The sequence below is a fragment of the Hylobates moloch genome, unplaced genomic scaffold (assembly GCF_009828535.3).
Source record: "Hylobates moloch isolate HMO894 unplaced genomic scaffold, HMol_V3 SCAFFOLD_8, whole genome shotgun sequence".
NCBI lineage: Eukaryota > Metazoa > Chordata > Mammalia > Primates > Hylobatidae > Hylobates > Hylobates moloch.
The window spans coordinates 66,857,490-66,870,590 of NW_026652283.1; the positions used below are offsets into that span (position 1 = coordinate 66,857,490).

Consider the following 13,101-nt stretch of genomic DNA (forward strand, 5'->3'; position numbering starts at 1 on the left):
GGAGAGGAACATAAAATGTATACCTGTTGGCTAGAGCTCACGCCCTGCACCTGCCCACCGACGTAGCTCCATCTGCACTTGGGGAACAGGTGACACTTGCCATGAGCAAAGCTGGCCTTCCACCTGTGCCCTGGCCCTTCCCCTCCTCTTGGGTCCCCTCCCAGGCTAAGATCTTGCTCTATCTGGTGTCTCCTGCACTTTCAGACTCTTCCTTGCTGGGAGCACCTTCCCTATAACCTACAAACCCACCTTCTTTTCTCCTTCTTCAATCCCAGAGGGGCTAAAGAAATCTGCTCAGGATCCTCTGTGCCCCTCTGGTCTCAGCTTTCTCATCTTTCAGTGTTAGGTGAGCTCCTGACAAAATAGGCTGCCCTCACTGTCTCTACTTCTTCACCTCCTAGTTGGCTTTATTGTTAAAAGAGGGCTGTATGTTTGTTGCAGAGCATTTGGGAAATAAAAGTACATATAGAAGAAATCTCAGATTGCCCCATGATCTCAGAATCCACAGATAGCTGTTATTAATACTGTATTTTGGTATATTTTCTTCTAGAAATATTCTCTCTCTCTCTGTCTGTGATTGTGTGGGACTGGGACACTGTTGTATGCACAGTTTTGCATCCTGCTTTATTCCCTTATATACGCAGTCCAACACCGTGAATTGAATCCCTTGGGAGCTATGTCAAGTTCTACCTCCTCAGTAAGCCTTCCCATTAAATCTCTTTTCCTGGTTTTAACTCAGCTCCTCCCCTACACACCTCACTCCCTTAACACTTGCACTTTAACACTTAATTAGGCTCTATTAGGATGCTGGCTGACAGTAACCTCTGACTGCTTCCTGAGCAGGGATTGTGCCACAAACCATTCAATCAACAAGGCCTTATTAGGACCCAGCTCAGTGTAGACACCTTGTGGGTAGAGCTGGCGGTACAGTGGCGGATATAAGAGAAGTCTGAGACTCAGACCCTGCTCCAAGGAGCCTGCCATCTGTTGAGGGAAGGAGCCTGAGGCACATCCCATATCAACACGAGAACTACATGTGCCTGGGATACATCTGCCTGAAGTGGCTCAGGAAAGCCAGCCAGCAGGAAGGGCTGGGGTGGTCCTGGTGAGCTTCCAAGACGGGGTGTGAACACACCTCTGATCATTTTTCCGGTGCCTTGCACTAAACTAGGCTGTTGGGAGAATTGTATTGGATTGATCTGAATTTATAGATGTCTAAAGAATCATGTTGAATGAACGGTTCAACATTTATTGAGTCCTAAACCACCTCCCTCCCTGCCTCTAAATTTCTCCTCTCTCAGCTGCCGGTTTGAGAGCCTGCAGGGGCTGTTCCCCCTGCCTATAGAGGAAGGACAAACCAACCTGCGTGTGTGAACTGCCTTATTCTCCCTAGAGACCAGCACTTTCTCAACACCAGAGCATGGTACTTGCTCTGGGGCTGGCTGGGTCCCTTCTGGCCTCCAGAATCTCCTCCCTAAGAACGTAGTTTCTCTGAGCAAATGGATTTTCCTAAGTGGAGGCATTACTGCCAGTTTCCCAAGGGCTCACATAATGTGCTATGTATGCCTCAAGCCACCGGTTCCATCAAGCATTTCATTATCCTCCAACGTATTACTTTCCATTTAGTTCTCGAGAGACCGTTTATTATCTTCTTAATAAACCTTAATTTTTTACAAGCAATCATCAAGACCTCAAGCTGCCTCTCCATACCAACCCCCTTAGGGAGGGGAAATGACCTCTCCCATTTCCAGCTGAGGTATCTTGCAGACTCCACTTCCCATCTCTGGGGCTCCTTTGGTCCTTTATTTTACTTTTGGTCACTTTCCAGCAATTCATTGAATAGGTTCTTCCACGAAGTTTCTCTGGTTTTAGATCCTACCCATCCTGTAAGCTTAAATTCTCTATAATTCATTCATTTGCTGTCAAAAAGCACGTATTGAGACCTTTTATGTGTTAGGCACTTTGCTGAGCTCTAGGGACATGAAGATGAAGAAAACACAGGGCAGCAGAGGAGAGAGACATGAAAACCTACATTGCCTGTAGAGTCCTTTACGTCCCAGGGTAAAGGATATGCACTTTATGTGAAGTCATTCAGCCCTCTCACAACCTGGAGTTAGATAATATGATGATGCTCACTTCACAGTTGAGGAAACTGAAGCCCAGAGAAGTTAATTCAGTTGCCTAAGATTACACAGTTAGGAAAAGTAAGAAAGAGGATGCCAACCCAGATAGTTTGGCTCCAACGTTTGTGCTCTTGGCCATGCTGCTATATTGTGTAATAAAGTTTTACGAGAGAGAAGCAGTAGGAAGCAGGAAGCCATGGGTAGTAGGTGACACAGAGGACAGAGTTATCAATTCTTCTTGGGAAGGTTGGGGCATCTTCTTTAGGACAATGCATGTGCTATCATGCAAGAGATTGTTATGATTCCTTCATTGCAGGTAAAGGCGCTTGCACTTCCAACCTGTATACCCCTGGAGGTTAACACATTGATAGTTACTATTACATATATTTTTCATATTGAGCCACTTCTGCTTCCTTGTCTTATACTCTGTTGTGGAGGTGCATCCTTGGTAGAAGTTAATCACAAGAGGCAGCACTTAGTTAGTAACACCTTACAGTAAATTAGCTTATCCGATGGATGCTCTTCTTGAGCATCAGAAGAGCTCAGCCTTGACAAGGAGAGTAGGGGAGAGAGGATGGAAGAAAGAAAATGTCTAGAGCATGACGGGCACAGGGCAAAGGGAGTGACTGGATGGGAGAGCCACAGCTACTGGGAGGAGGGTGGGTTCTGGGCAACTGGGGACGTGATATTCAATGCCAACCTATACAAGGAAGCAGAAAGTGAGGTAGCTGGAAGACTCTAAAACTGAGCTTCACTTCTCAACTTTCTAATCCCAGCTTAGATGTCCTACCTGGTGCTTTGGTCTCATTCACTGAGTACAGATGCAAAGACCCCCCCAGGAGAGAAAATGAGGGATGCAGTGCTAATAAAGATAAAGCCTGTGGAAAAAAGTAAAAGAAACTGGATTTATTCCAGTTGGAGGTGAAAAAGCTGGTGACTGCAAACATCAGAAGCCTCTAAAGCTACAACGGCAAATTATTAAAAAGTCCAGCCAGATGTCCGCATTGCCAGTAATGTCAGAACAAGAGGATATTGACTGAATGGGTGGAAAGGATTTAGGCTAGCTATGAAGGATTCCCAAGATGGCTGTTGGCATAAAGTTCTTAAACACGGAATAACTTCTCGTCTCAAATTATGGAAAATGTAAGTGTGCCTCAGGGCACAGGATGAGCTTTTTAAGATCCTTCTCAGGTTTACAAATAACATTGAAAGAGTGCTCCACATTTGTGCAAGTTTTCTTTTTTTTCTTTTTATTTTTTTTGGAGACGGAGTCTCGCTCCGCTCTGTCGCCCAGGCCCTGGTGTGATCTCGGCTCACTGCAACCTCCACCTCCTGGGTTAAAGCAATTCTCCTCCCTCAGTCTCCTGATTTGTTGGAACTACAGGCGCATGCTGCCACACCTGGCTAATTTTTGTAGTTTAGTAGAGACAGGGTTTCACCCTGTTGCTCAGGCTGGTCTCGAATTCCTGAGCTCAGATGATCTGCCCACCTCGGCCTCCCAAAGTGCTGGGATTATAGGAGTGAGCCACCATGCCCAGCTGGTTTTTTTCTTTATGAGCTCTTTCTTATTCATTCATTTCTATTTCTTCCTTCACAGGTCTAATAACATAAAATGGATTTTAACTCTCTGTTATAATGATCTCTAAAACTGATCTATTCTTTAGTTATAATCATTAGCAATTACTATTCTTTTTTGACAGCTCACCCATGGTGATGGTGAGTGCTGCCTCTTGTGATTAACTTCTACCAAGGATGCACCTCCACAACAGAGTATGAGACAAGGAAGCAGAAGTGGCTCAATATGAAAAATATATGTAATAGTAACTATCATTTATTGATTATGAGTTAGGAACTATTCTAAACAAAGTACCCATTTCATGTCACTTAATTCTCACACAGCCCGTTTCTCAAAGGAAAACTCTGTGGCACAGAGATCTTAAGTAAACTGTTCACGGTTATATGTATAGTAAAGAAAGGAACCAGAGTTCCAACGGGGGCATTCTAGTTCTAGAATCTGTGCATTCAAATTCTATGCCATGCTGCCTCCTGAAATGGCCATGGAGAAGTTGTGCGATACAGAGTGGTACACGCTCTGGGATTAAAGTATCGAAGGGATGTTTCTGAACCAGAAGAAAGGGAGAGTTGGGAGACAGAATGAACAAGTGGTAGGAGTGGTTGATGGGAGTATATTGCCCTCCTTGGAAGGGGATGTTCAGAGAATCAGAATACAGCCAATTCGGCCATTCCGTTTGGCAGAGTCTCGCCTCTCGGACTCCTGAGAACTGTGAGGTGCTAGAGAATAGTGGGTGTTGTTTCTATGCAGTTGCCAGCCCTAGTTCTTTTCCTACATAAAGATCACACTGAGTTCTCTTCTATGAGCAAATACTTTACTTAGCATTCGGTTAAGAGGATCTAAGCATATGTGTGAAGCTAGTCTATGTCCATTAATTTGCCAGGGTAAGAAGATGACTTTGTGGGCGTCTATCTTATCTCCCTGAGTAGAGCAGGGGGCTGGTTTTATATGCTAGGCACATATTAAATACTTGTTGGTTGACTGAAGAAAGCAGAAGAGTTTCTGTGGCAAGATTGGGGGGTATGATGTGGTCAAGGAACAAAATAGGAAATAGATTCTGTTGACAGCCAAGGAAAACACCATCCTCCTGTCCCTGCAGGCAAAAATGAGCACTTTTCCCTGACAGCTGGGCAGCAGCCCTACACCCTCACTAGGGCTGCCTCTATCTGAAGGACTTGCCAGCAGCTCTGCCATTTGTTAGCTGTCATATCTAGATAGAGCAAAGTGTTTAACCTTTTGGAACCTCAATTATGTCACCGGTAAAATAGGGAAAATACAAATGTCTATCATTAAAGAGAGTATGAAAATAAATGAGAGAATATCTGTAAAATACCTGTATGGTGCCTGTACCATTGAGATGTAATTAAAATAACATGAGATTAACAGGAGATGAGAATGATTAACTCAATAGAGTGACTCATTTTTCATCCATTGATGGTTGACTTAATCTTGAGTGAGCAGGTAATTAGCCACTCCATTGTCTTAAGGAATGACTTAGTGGGTTGGTTCTCTTTGATTTGAGAGTGAGAATTGTTACTATCAGATAGAATGTGCTTGAGTTTGGGGGACTAACTGTTCATGGGCCATTTAGGTTCTGCCAGTGGCAGAAGTCCCTTAATGTGTAGTCTGTGGCCAGGGTGATAGACAAGAACAGAATCAGTGTAAAGGTCATGGAGAGGCCCGAGAGTGGTCACCGTGAGGACAGGGCTCCAGGGAAAATGCCCTGGTCCAGGCAAGGACAGAAGAGGTGAAGTAAAGATCGGTGGCAGTTGCCATGACTACACCAGGCATATGAGAAATGATATCTAGATGGGCTGTCTGCTATAGCTGGGAGCTGGGCAGATGGCACTGGAGGGCTCCATTCAAGCAAATAACTTTCTGATGAAGGGTGACTTGTTAGTAATGATGACTAATGTGCTTTCTTTTCTTTTCTTTTTTTCTTTTTTTTTTTGGAGATGGAGTCTTGCTCTGTCGCCCAGGTTGGAGTACAGTGGTGCGATCTCAGCTCACTGCAGCCTCCACCTCCCAGGTTCAAGCGATTCTCCTGCCTCAGCCTCCTCAGTAGCTGGGACAACAGGCGTGCACCACCACAGCCGCTAATTTTTTGTATTTTTAGTAGAGGCAGGGTTTTACCATGTTGGCCAGGCTGGTCTTGAACTCCTGACCTCAGGTGATCCATCCACCTCGGCGTCCCAAAGTGCTGGGATTACAGGCACAAGCCACTGCACCCAGTCAGCGAATGTTTTCTGATAGATGAAGGTGGTGGAAAGACACCAGTCACATGGAGGGTCATTTGATAAGTCTTGGCCACTTTGGAATCACCTTCTGGAGCAGCATCAGTGACTCAAGAAGCCAACACGTGAACGAATTTTCAGGGGCTTCTGGCACTGGCATCACCATGAAGAAAATATGCAAATGCCAAAGAAGGGAAACCTGTTTTTTTGACATCTTCCTGTCTCTCACTCCCAATATCCAATGCTCCCTGATATTATAAACTCACCCCAGGAGCTCACATGGCCCTCACTGCACAGTGCCCATTTCAGGAGGGTGGCTGACTTTCACCTTATGAAATACTGCATACTGAAGTATGAACAACCGAATGCTTCACTGTTCCCCAGGAGCGATGTGCATTTTGAAAGAGAAGTGTGTTAATCCAGCTGGAATTTGCCTGGATAGTGGAGTCTTCCCAGCTGGGGAGGTCTTCGGCAGGACATTTTCCTTCTTTATGCTGCAGCCTCTTCATGGCAACATTCAGAAAGAACTTGCTCACCCTTCTACCACCAAATCTGCCAGCCCACTTGCACCTTTAGCCATATCCCGTTACAGTGGGTGGACAGCCCGGGATCTCTTCTAAGGCCTGTCCTCCCCTAGCACCGTACCCCCAGCCCCACTTGCCCTACAAGGACATCGTTTCTGTCCCCATTCTCTCTTGGTTCATTCTCATCATCAACAAACAGTGTAAAAGTAGTTTTTAAATCATCATACACATATTTTGGAAAAAAGGGCATAAACTCCTCTTGACCCTATAGCCTCCTTTAGCTGCTACAGTCCCCCTGCTCTCTCCCCTTTCCAGCAAACACTGTCTGCTTCCTCTTGTCCCATCAGCTCTTGAACTCACTCCTTTCAGGCTCCATCCCCACTACTCCACCACCTTCATCTATCAGAAAACATTCGCTGGCTGAGTGCAGTGGCTTGTGACTGTAATCCCTGCACTTTGGGAGGCCGAGGTGGATGGATCACCTGAGGTCAGGAGTTCAAGACCAGCCTGGCCAACATGGTAAAACCCTGCCTCTACTAAAAATGCAAAAAATTAGCGACTGTGATGGTGCACGCCTATAGTCCCAGCTACTGAGGAGGCTGAGGCAGGAGAATCGCTTGAACCTGGGAGGTGGAGGCTGCAGGGAGCTGAGATTACACCACTGCACTCCAACCTGGGCGACAGAGCAAGACTCCATTTCCAAAAAAAAATAATAAAGAAAAGAAAAGAAAGCACATTAGTCATCATTACTAACAAGTCACCCTTCATCAGAAGGTTACATCCACTCATGCCAAGGCCACCTCCATGTGGCCACATCCAGTGACCATCTCTCTGCCCTCAGCTCCCTGGTTGAACATGTCAGCAGCATTTGAGTAGCTGACCTCCTTTGCTTTCAAGAAACTTTTCCTGCTCTTGGTTCTCTTCCTGTCTCCCTAGCCAGATTTTCCTACTTCTCCCTTACTGATTCCTCCTAATTTCCTCCATCTGAAGCACTGGAGTGTCCCAGGGTTCAGTCCCACAGGTCTTTCCTGTCTTCTTGCACTTCCTTAGTGATCCTCAACATCCTCTGACCTTAACTGATGGAGAGCCGGTGACTCCCAAAGTTGTGTCTCCATTCTGTGCCTCTACAGCACTCCAGACTTACATAACTGCCTCATTGCCACCTCAACCAGGGTGTCAAAGGAGCATCTCAAACTTTGCAAGTCCTCAAACAAACTCCTGATCTGTCCCCTGAAACTTCCTCCTTCCTTAACTGTTGTCATTTCAGTAAATGACAATTCCATTCTTCCAGTTGCTCAGGCCAAATCCTTCTATCTATTCCTGACTCCTGTTTTCCTCTAACACGCCAAATCTAGCCTGCAGTCAAATCCCATTGGCCCTACCTTCTAAATACATTCCAATTTGGATCACTTCTCACCACCTTCCCACCATCACCTGTGTCTAAGACATTAGCCCTCATCTGGACTATTGAAGTCAACTCTTGCATGATTTCCCTGCTTCCATTCTTGTTCCCCATCCCACTTCTATCTGTTCACCCCACATTAGCCAGAATGATCTTTTAAAAATGTATGTCAGGCCAGGCATGGTGGCTCATGCCTGTAATCACAGCACTTTGGGAGGCCGAGGTGGGCAGATCACCTGAGGTGAGGAGTTCAAGACCAACCTGGCCAACATGGTGAAACCCCATCTCTACTAAAAATACAAAATTAGCTGGGCGTGGTGGTGCATGCCTGTAATCCCAGCTACACGGGAGGCTGAGGCAGGAGAATCACTTGAACCTGGCAGGAGGAGGCAATTCAAGATCGAGCCACTGCACTCTGGCCTGGGCAACAGAGTGAGACTCTGTCTCAAAAATAAATAAATAAATAAATAAATAAATAAATAAATGTACGTCAAATATATTTCTTCTGCTTAAATCTCTCCAGGGCATTTTCACTTCATTCAGAGCAAAATACAAAGTCCTGAATAAGGGCTACATTGCTCTATGCAATCTGAGACCACCCCCCCTGCAACTTTTCCATTTCATCTCTCCTCCTCACTCACTTCTCTCCCACTACACAAGCTCCCTTGCTATTCCTCGTGCATAGACTAAGCTGACTCCTGCCTCCCTGCCTGATCCTTGCTTAGCCTCTGCCTGGAAAGTTCTCACCACCGGGATCCACATGGCCCTCCGTGCCAAGCATCTATTCTGTATAACAAACCACCCCAAAACTCAGTGCTTAAAACAATAACAATTTTTATTTTACTCTTGAGTCTTCAATTTGGGCAGGGATCTGCTGGGTAGCTCAATTCTGCACCCCTTGGCTTCAGTTCCAACAGCTAGGTGGCTGGGTTTGCTCACTCCCATGTCTGGGAGTTGAAGTTGGCTGTCCTAAAGGACGTCAGTTGGTGTCCCAAACACCGACACCTGTCTTTCCATGTGGCTGCTTACCTCCCTTCAGAATGTTGATGGTTTTCCAGGGTGAGCATCACAAGGGACCAGGTGAAGTGAATGGCCTCTTATGAGTTGGCTTCAGAGCCACATAGCGTCCCTTACACTGGAGTCACAGGTGCACCCAGGCTCAAAGAGAAGGAACACAGACCCCACCTCCTGAGAGAGGAGAGTCAACATCACGTGGCAAGAGTATGTGTGATAAAAGATGCTAGTGTGGCCACATTCTTTTTCCTAACCTTGTTCTGAGAAACTTATACGAAATAAACTCCTGTGAGAATATGGTCCATCTCTTTACCTTGATATAATCTTATACATAAAATTCTTTACCACATACGAATGTTCCATAAATACTTGTTAAATAAGAGAATACATCATCATCACAACCAAAATGATGGCAGGTAATGGTTATTGAGAGTTTTCTATGTGCCAGGGACTAATAAAAATACTTACACATAGTATCTCCATTAATTTCCCCAATAACTCAAGGAAATACGTATCAGAGCTCTTATTTTATTGATGAGAAAACTGAGGCTCAGACAAGCTGACACAGCTGGTAAGAAGTAGGGCTGAGGTACAGGGCTAGGCAATTCATCACGCTGTGGGTTGGAGTTAGGTGGACCAAGGCACATGTGTTTGTCCTCATCGCAGTCTTGGAGGAGAAGCTGGTTGCCAGGGCCAAGGTGGCCAAGGTGGCTCTGGCTGTGGCTGGAGGTGCAAGAACAGCCCTGGGCATTCCCTCAGTGGTCCTGTGGGCAGTGAGTGGGTATGTCTGTCTGTGTCGTTTACTTTTCCCTTCCACTGCCTACTTTCTTTCCAGTCAGGGTGACCGTCGATGCCATCTCTGTGGAAACTTCGCAGGACGTTCTTCGGGCTTCCCAGGGAAAGAGTGTCACCCTGCCCTGCACCTACCACACTTCCACCTCCGATCGAGAGGGACTTATTCAATGGGATAAGCTTCTCGTCACTCATACGGTAAGGATACTTTACAAGTTCAGGCATCATGGGAATGATTATCACCCGACCAGGATCTCTTAGAAGGCAAGCACTATGAAGTCTTTCCATAAATGATAGAATAAACACTAGCACCCAGGCTGGAGTGGGTGAGGAGGGAGTAGTGAATGTTGGACTCATGGAGGGCCAGAGTATGTCACCTTTATTTTGAAAATGTCACCTGCCCCTAAAATATCTTTCTGGTGGCCAATCTCAAATGACCTAAATTGTATCACGTGAGTCAGTCACGCCTTTTGATTAGCATAGCCCTAGCTCTGAGGCCAAAGTTTATTTTATGGGTTTTTTTTTCCTGTTTGGATTCTTTTGGGAAGTGTGGAGGAGTTTTGTTTTTTTTTCTATTTCTATTTTTAAATAAATAATATAATCTCATGGTTTGAAAATCAAAACCTCGTAAGAAGTATGCATTGAGAAGGCTCATTCCCATCCCTGCTTCTCCTGTCTCACCCACCCTCTTCCCACACCCTCATCCTCCATCCCCCACTTTCCTCCACCCCCAGGCAGGGCATATACAAGCATGGATATATGTTTTTATAGATGTATTTGCATATATGAATATGTATATTTACATATACCACACACATACTATTTTGCATTCGACTGTTAATACATCTTGGGCTCTTTGTGTATATGATTATATTTATCTATCTCATTTTTCAACATTTGCATAAGGCATTTCAATTTATGAAGGTACTATGTGTACCATGAATGGACATTTGGTTTGTTTCTTATATTTTGCTGCTACAAATAATGCTGCATAAATATAAATAACCTTATATGTACCTCTCTCTATATATACATATATATAATAAATTATTAAAACTCTGGGTCAAAGGGTATGTGAATTAAACATTTTGATAAATAACATCAAATCGTTCTCATTAAATGTCTCCCAATCTTTATTTTCACCACCAACAGTGAAGACACCTATTTCTCCAACACAGAGCATTCTCAAACTGTTTGCTATTTGCCAGTCTGATCAGTGAAAAAGCATCTCATTCATCATCAAATTAACATTTCTTTAATTATAAGAAGTAGAGCATCTATTCATAAGTTTAAAAGTGAGGTCTCCTTTTAAAATGCAAATGTGCCTGGCAGAGATAAGCATTAGGTCCCCGACCACTTAGAGTGGAAAGACTTAGCTTTTTCCCTAACAGGAAAGAAGGGGTGGCCTAGAACACTCAAGGCCTCGAGTGGCAGGACGGATGGGGAAAGAGAGCAAGTCTTGGTCAGATGCACCGAGGGATCATGATGGGCCACAGCCACCTGTCCCGACTGCTCCCAGAGTCCCAGGGTAAAATCCCAGAGAGGGGAGCTGCTGCCTTGAGCTTGTAGGAGCGAAAGGGCACCTTCTCTTGCCATCACACGTGTTTAGCAGGCCAGACATGAGGTCTCTGCCTGACAGTTTTCTGGGTGTTAAGGTAGATACTAAAGTTATTTTATTGACTGCTGGGTCCCTTACTTCCAGAAGGATTTCAGGCAGTTGCCTTGAGACCCTGCAAGAGTACAGAGAAAGGGATTTAAATATGGCCCCTCAAGGAGATTACTGTGACAGGTCCTAGCAGGGCTTCTAGCCTGGGGGAGATCCAGGGAGGGAGGCTTAGGATATCTTTGATGGGAGGAGGGTTAGTGGGCGGAGGGTCCTGGGCAGAGCCATTCAGGGTCAGAAAAGAGCAGAGCTGGGAAAGACCAGTATCCATGGACTGATCCACAGCCCGAGACACCTTTGCATCTCCCATCTTGTTTCTCCCTCGCTTGTCAGCTAAGCTTCCTGAAAGAGCTGTCTGCCTCAACCAGGTCTGTTGCCTGTGGTTGGGCAGATTGCACCCTGCACAAGGGTATGTGCTTTGTTAGCCAAGCCATGTATCCTAGCACAGGTTGTAGAGCCCCTTATTCTAATGTTCCACAAAGCGCACTGCACGCACAGGTGTCAGACTTGACATCGGGTCTCCACATTCTCTCTGTCCATCACAGTCTCGCTTCTATACCTAACGCTCTACAGAAATCAACAGCAACCTCTTTTTTCACTCAATTCAGTACACTTCATTCAGTCATCTTATTTCATCTCTCATTAGCATTTCACACCGGCAGCCAGTTTCTAACCTTGGAGTCTTCTTGTCTTGACTTTCTGGCAGTCTTGTCTTGGCTTTTCCTCTTAGCTCTCTGACCTCTCCTTGACCCTTTGAATGAAGTAACTTGGAGACTTGCCATTTCTCTACTTATTTATCCGGGTGGCTTCATCTAGCCCGTGTCTCAGTGAACATCGACATGTTGTTGGCTCCCAAACCTTCATCCCCAGTTGCACTAAACTGACCCGCTGGCTCTTACTGACTCCTCCACCTACATGGATCTCCCACTGACACCCCAGACACCCCACACATAAAGAGAACACATTGTTTATTCGTAAAACATTCCCTTCCTTTGTGTTTCCTCTCTTGGAAATGACATCACCAAATATCCAAGCCAAAAAACTCTTACCCTGGAGGTCTGCCGTTCCCTAACTCTGTCCATCGGATCTTTTCCTGGTTTCATGGTCTCATTGGTGCCCACCCTTTCATACTCCTCAAATTCATTTCATTCTTTCCATCTGCATTGCCCATCATTTTTTACCAGAATTGTTAAACTGATTTCTTAACCGGTCCCTTTTCTCCTTCCAAGTCACTTTCCATCCCGTGTTGAGAGCTGACTTCCTAAATACATGGCTCTCTAGTGCTTCAGGGTAAATGCAAACTGTTTAGTCCCATATACACAGTGTCTGAGACCTGGCATTGTAGAATCTCTGGACTTCAGGCTCTGGAGCCAGAATGCCCGGTTTGAACCTCAGCCCTGTCATTTACTTAAACATGTGAACTTGGGGGGAGGCATTTAAATTCTTGGTGCCTTGGCTTCCTCATTTGTAAAATGAATATAATCATATACCTACTTCAGGGGTGTTGTGAAGATTCCATGAGATAATACATACCAAGTGCATAGACTAGTACCTAGCACATAGCATACACTCAGTAAATAGCAGCTATGATCTTTATTGCTACCTGCCCAAGCTCACCCTCTCACCAGTCCCTCACTCACACACTTACCTCCATTCATACTGAACGACTGGGGTTGATATGTTGCTTCCCACATCTAATTCTTTCTCTGTGGTTCTTCCTTTGCCTGAAATGCCCAACACCTTTATCTTACTCCAACACTTACTCTCCCAATGCCC

At 45.3% G+C, this 13,101-nt stretch overlaps 2 protein-coding genes across 11 annotated transcripts in view; one reads left to right on the forward strand and one right to left on the reverse strand.

Moving 5' to 3' along the window:
- The window catches only part of STYXL2 (serine/threonine/tyrosine interacting like 2), an 81,977-nt gene that overhangs the window by 50,962 nt on the left and 17,914 nt on the right, over positions 1–13,101 (reverse strand). For 7 of the 10 annotated variants that reach the window (XM_058443398.1, XM_058443395.1, XM_058443394.1 and 4 more), the window contains one exon: positions 12,974–13,049. The exons of the other annotated variants lie outside the window; for them this stretch is intronic. The gene's annotated coding sequence lies outside the window, so the exon portion shown is untranslated. The remainder of the gene's footprint in view (positions 1–12,973; positions 13,050–13,101) is intronic. 10 annotated transcript variants of the gene reach the window in all.
- The window catches only part of GPA33 (glycoprotein A33), a 38,300-nt gene that overhangs the window by 7,607 nt on the left and 17,592 nt on the right, over positions 1–13,101 (forward strand). The window contains exon 2 of the mRNA XM_032161100.2: positions 9,706–9,860. Coding sequence (XP_032016991.1) covers positions 9,706–9,860 — 155 coding nt within the window. The remainder of the gene's footprint in view (positions 1–9,705; positions 9,861–13,101) is intronic.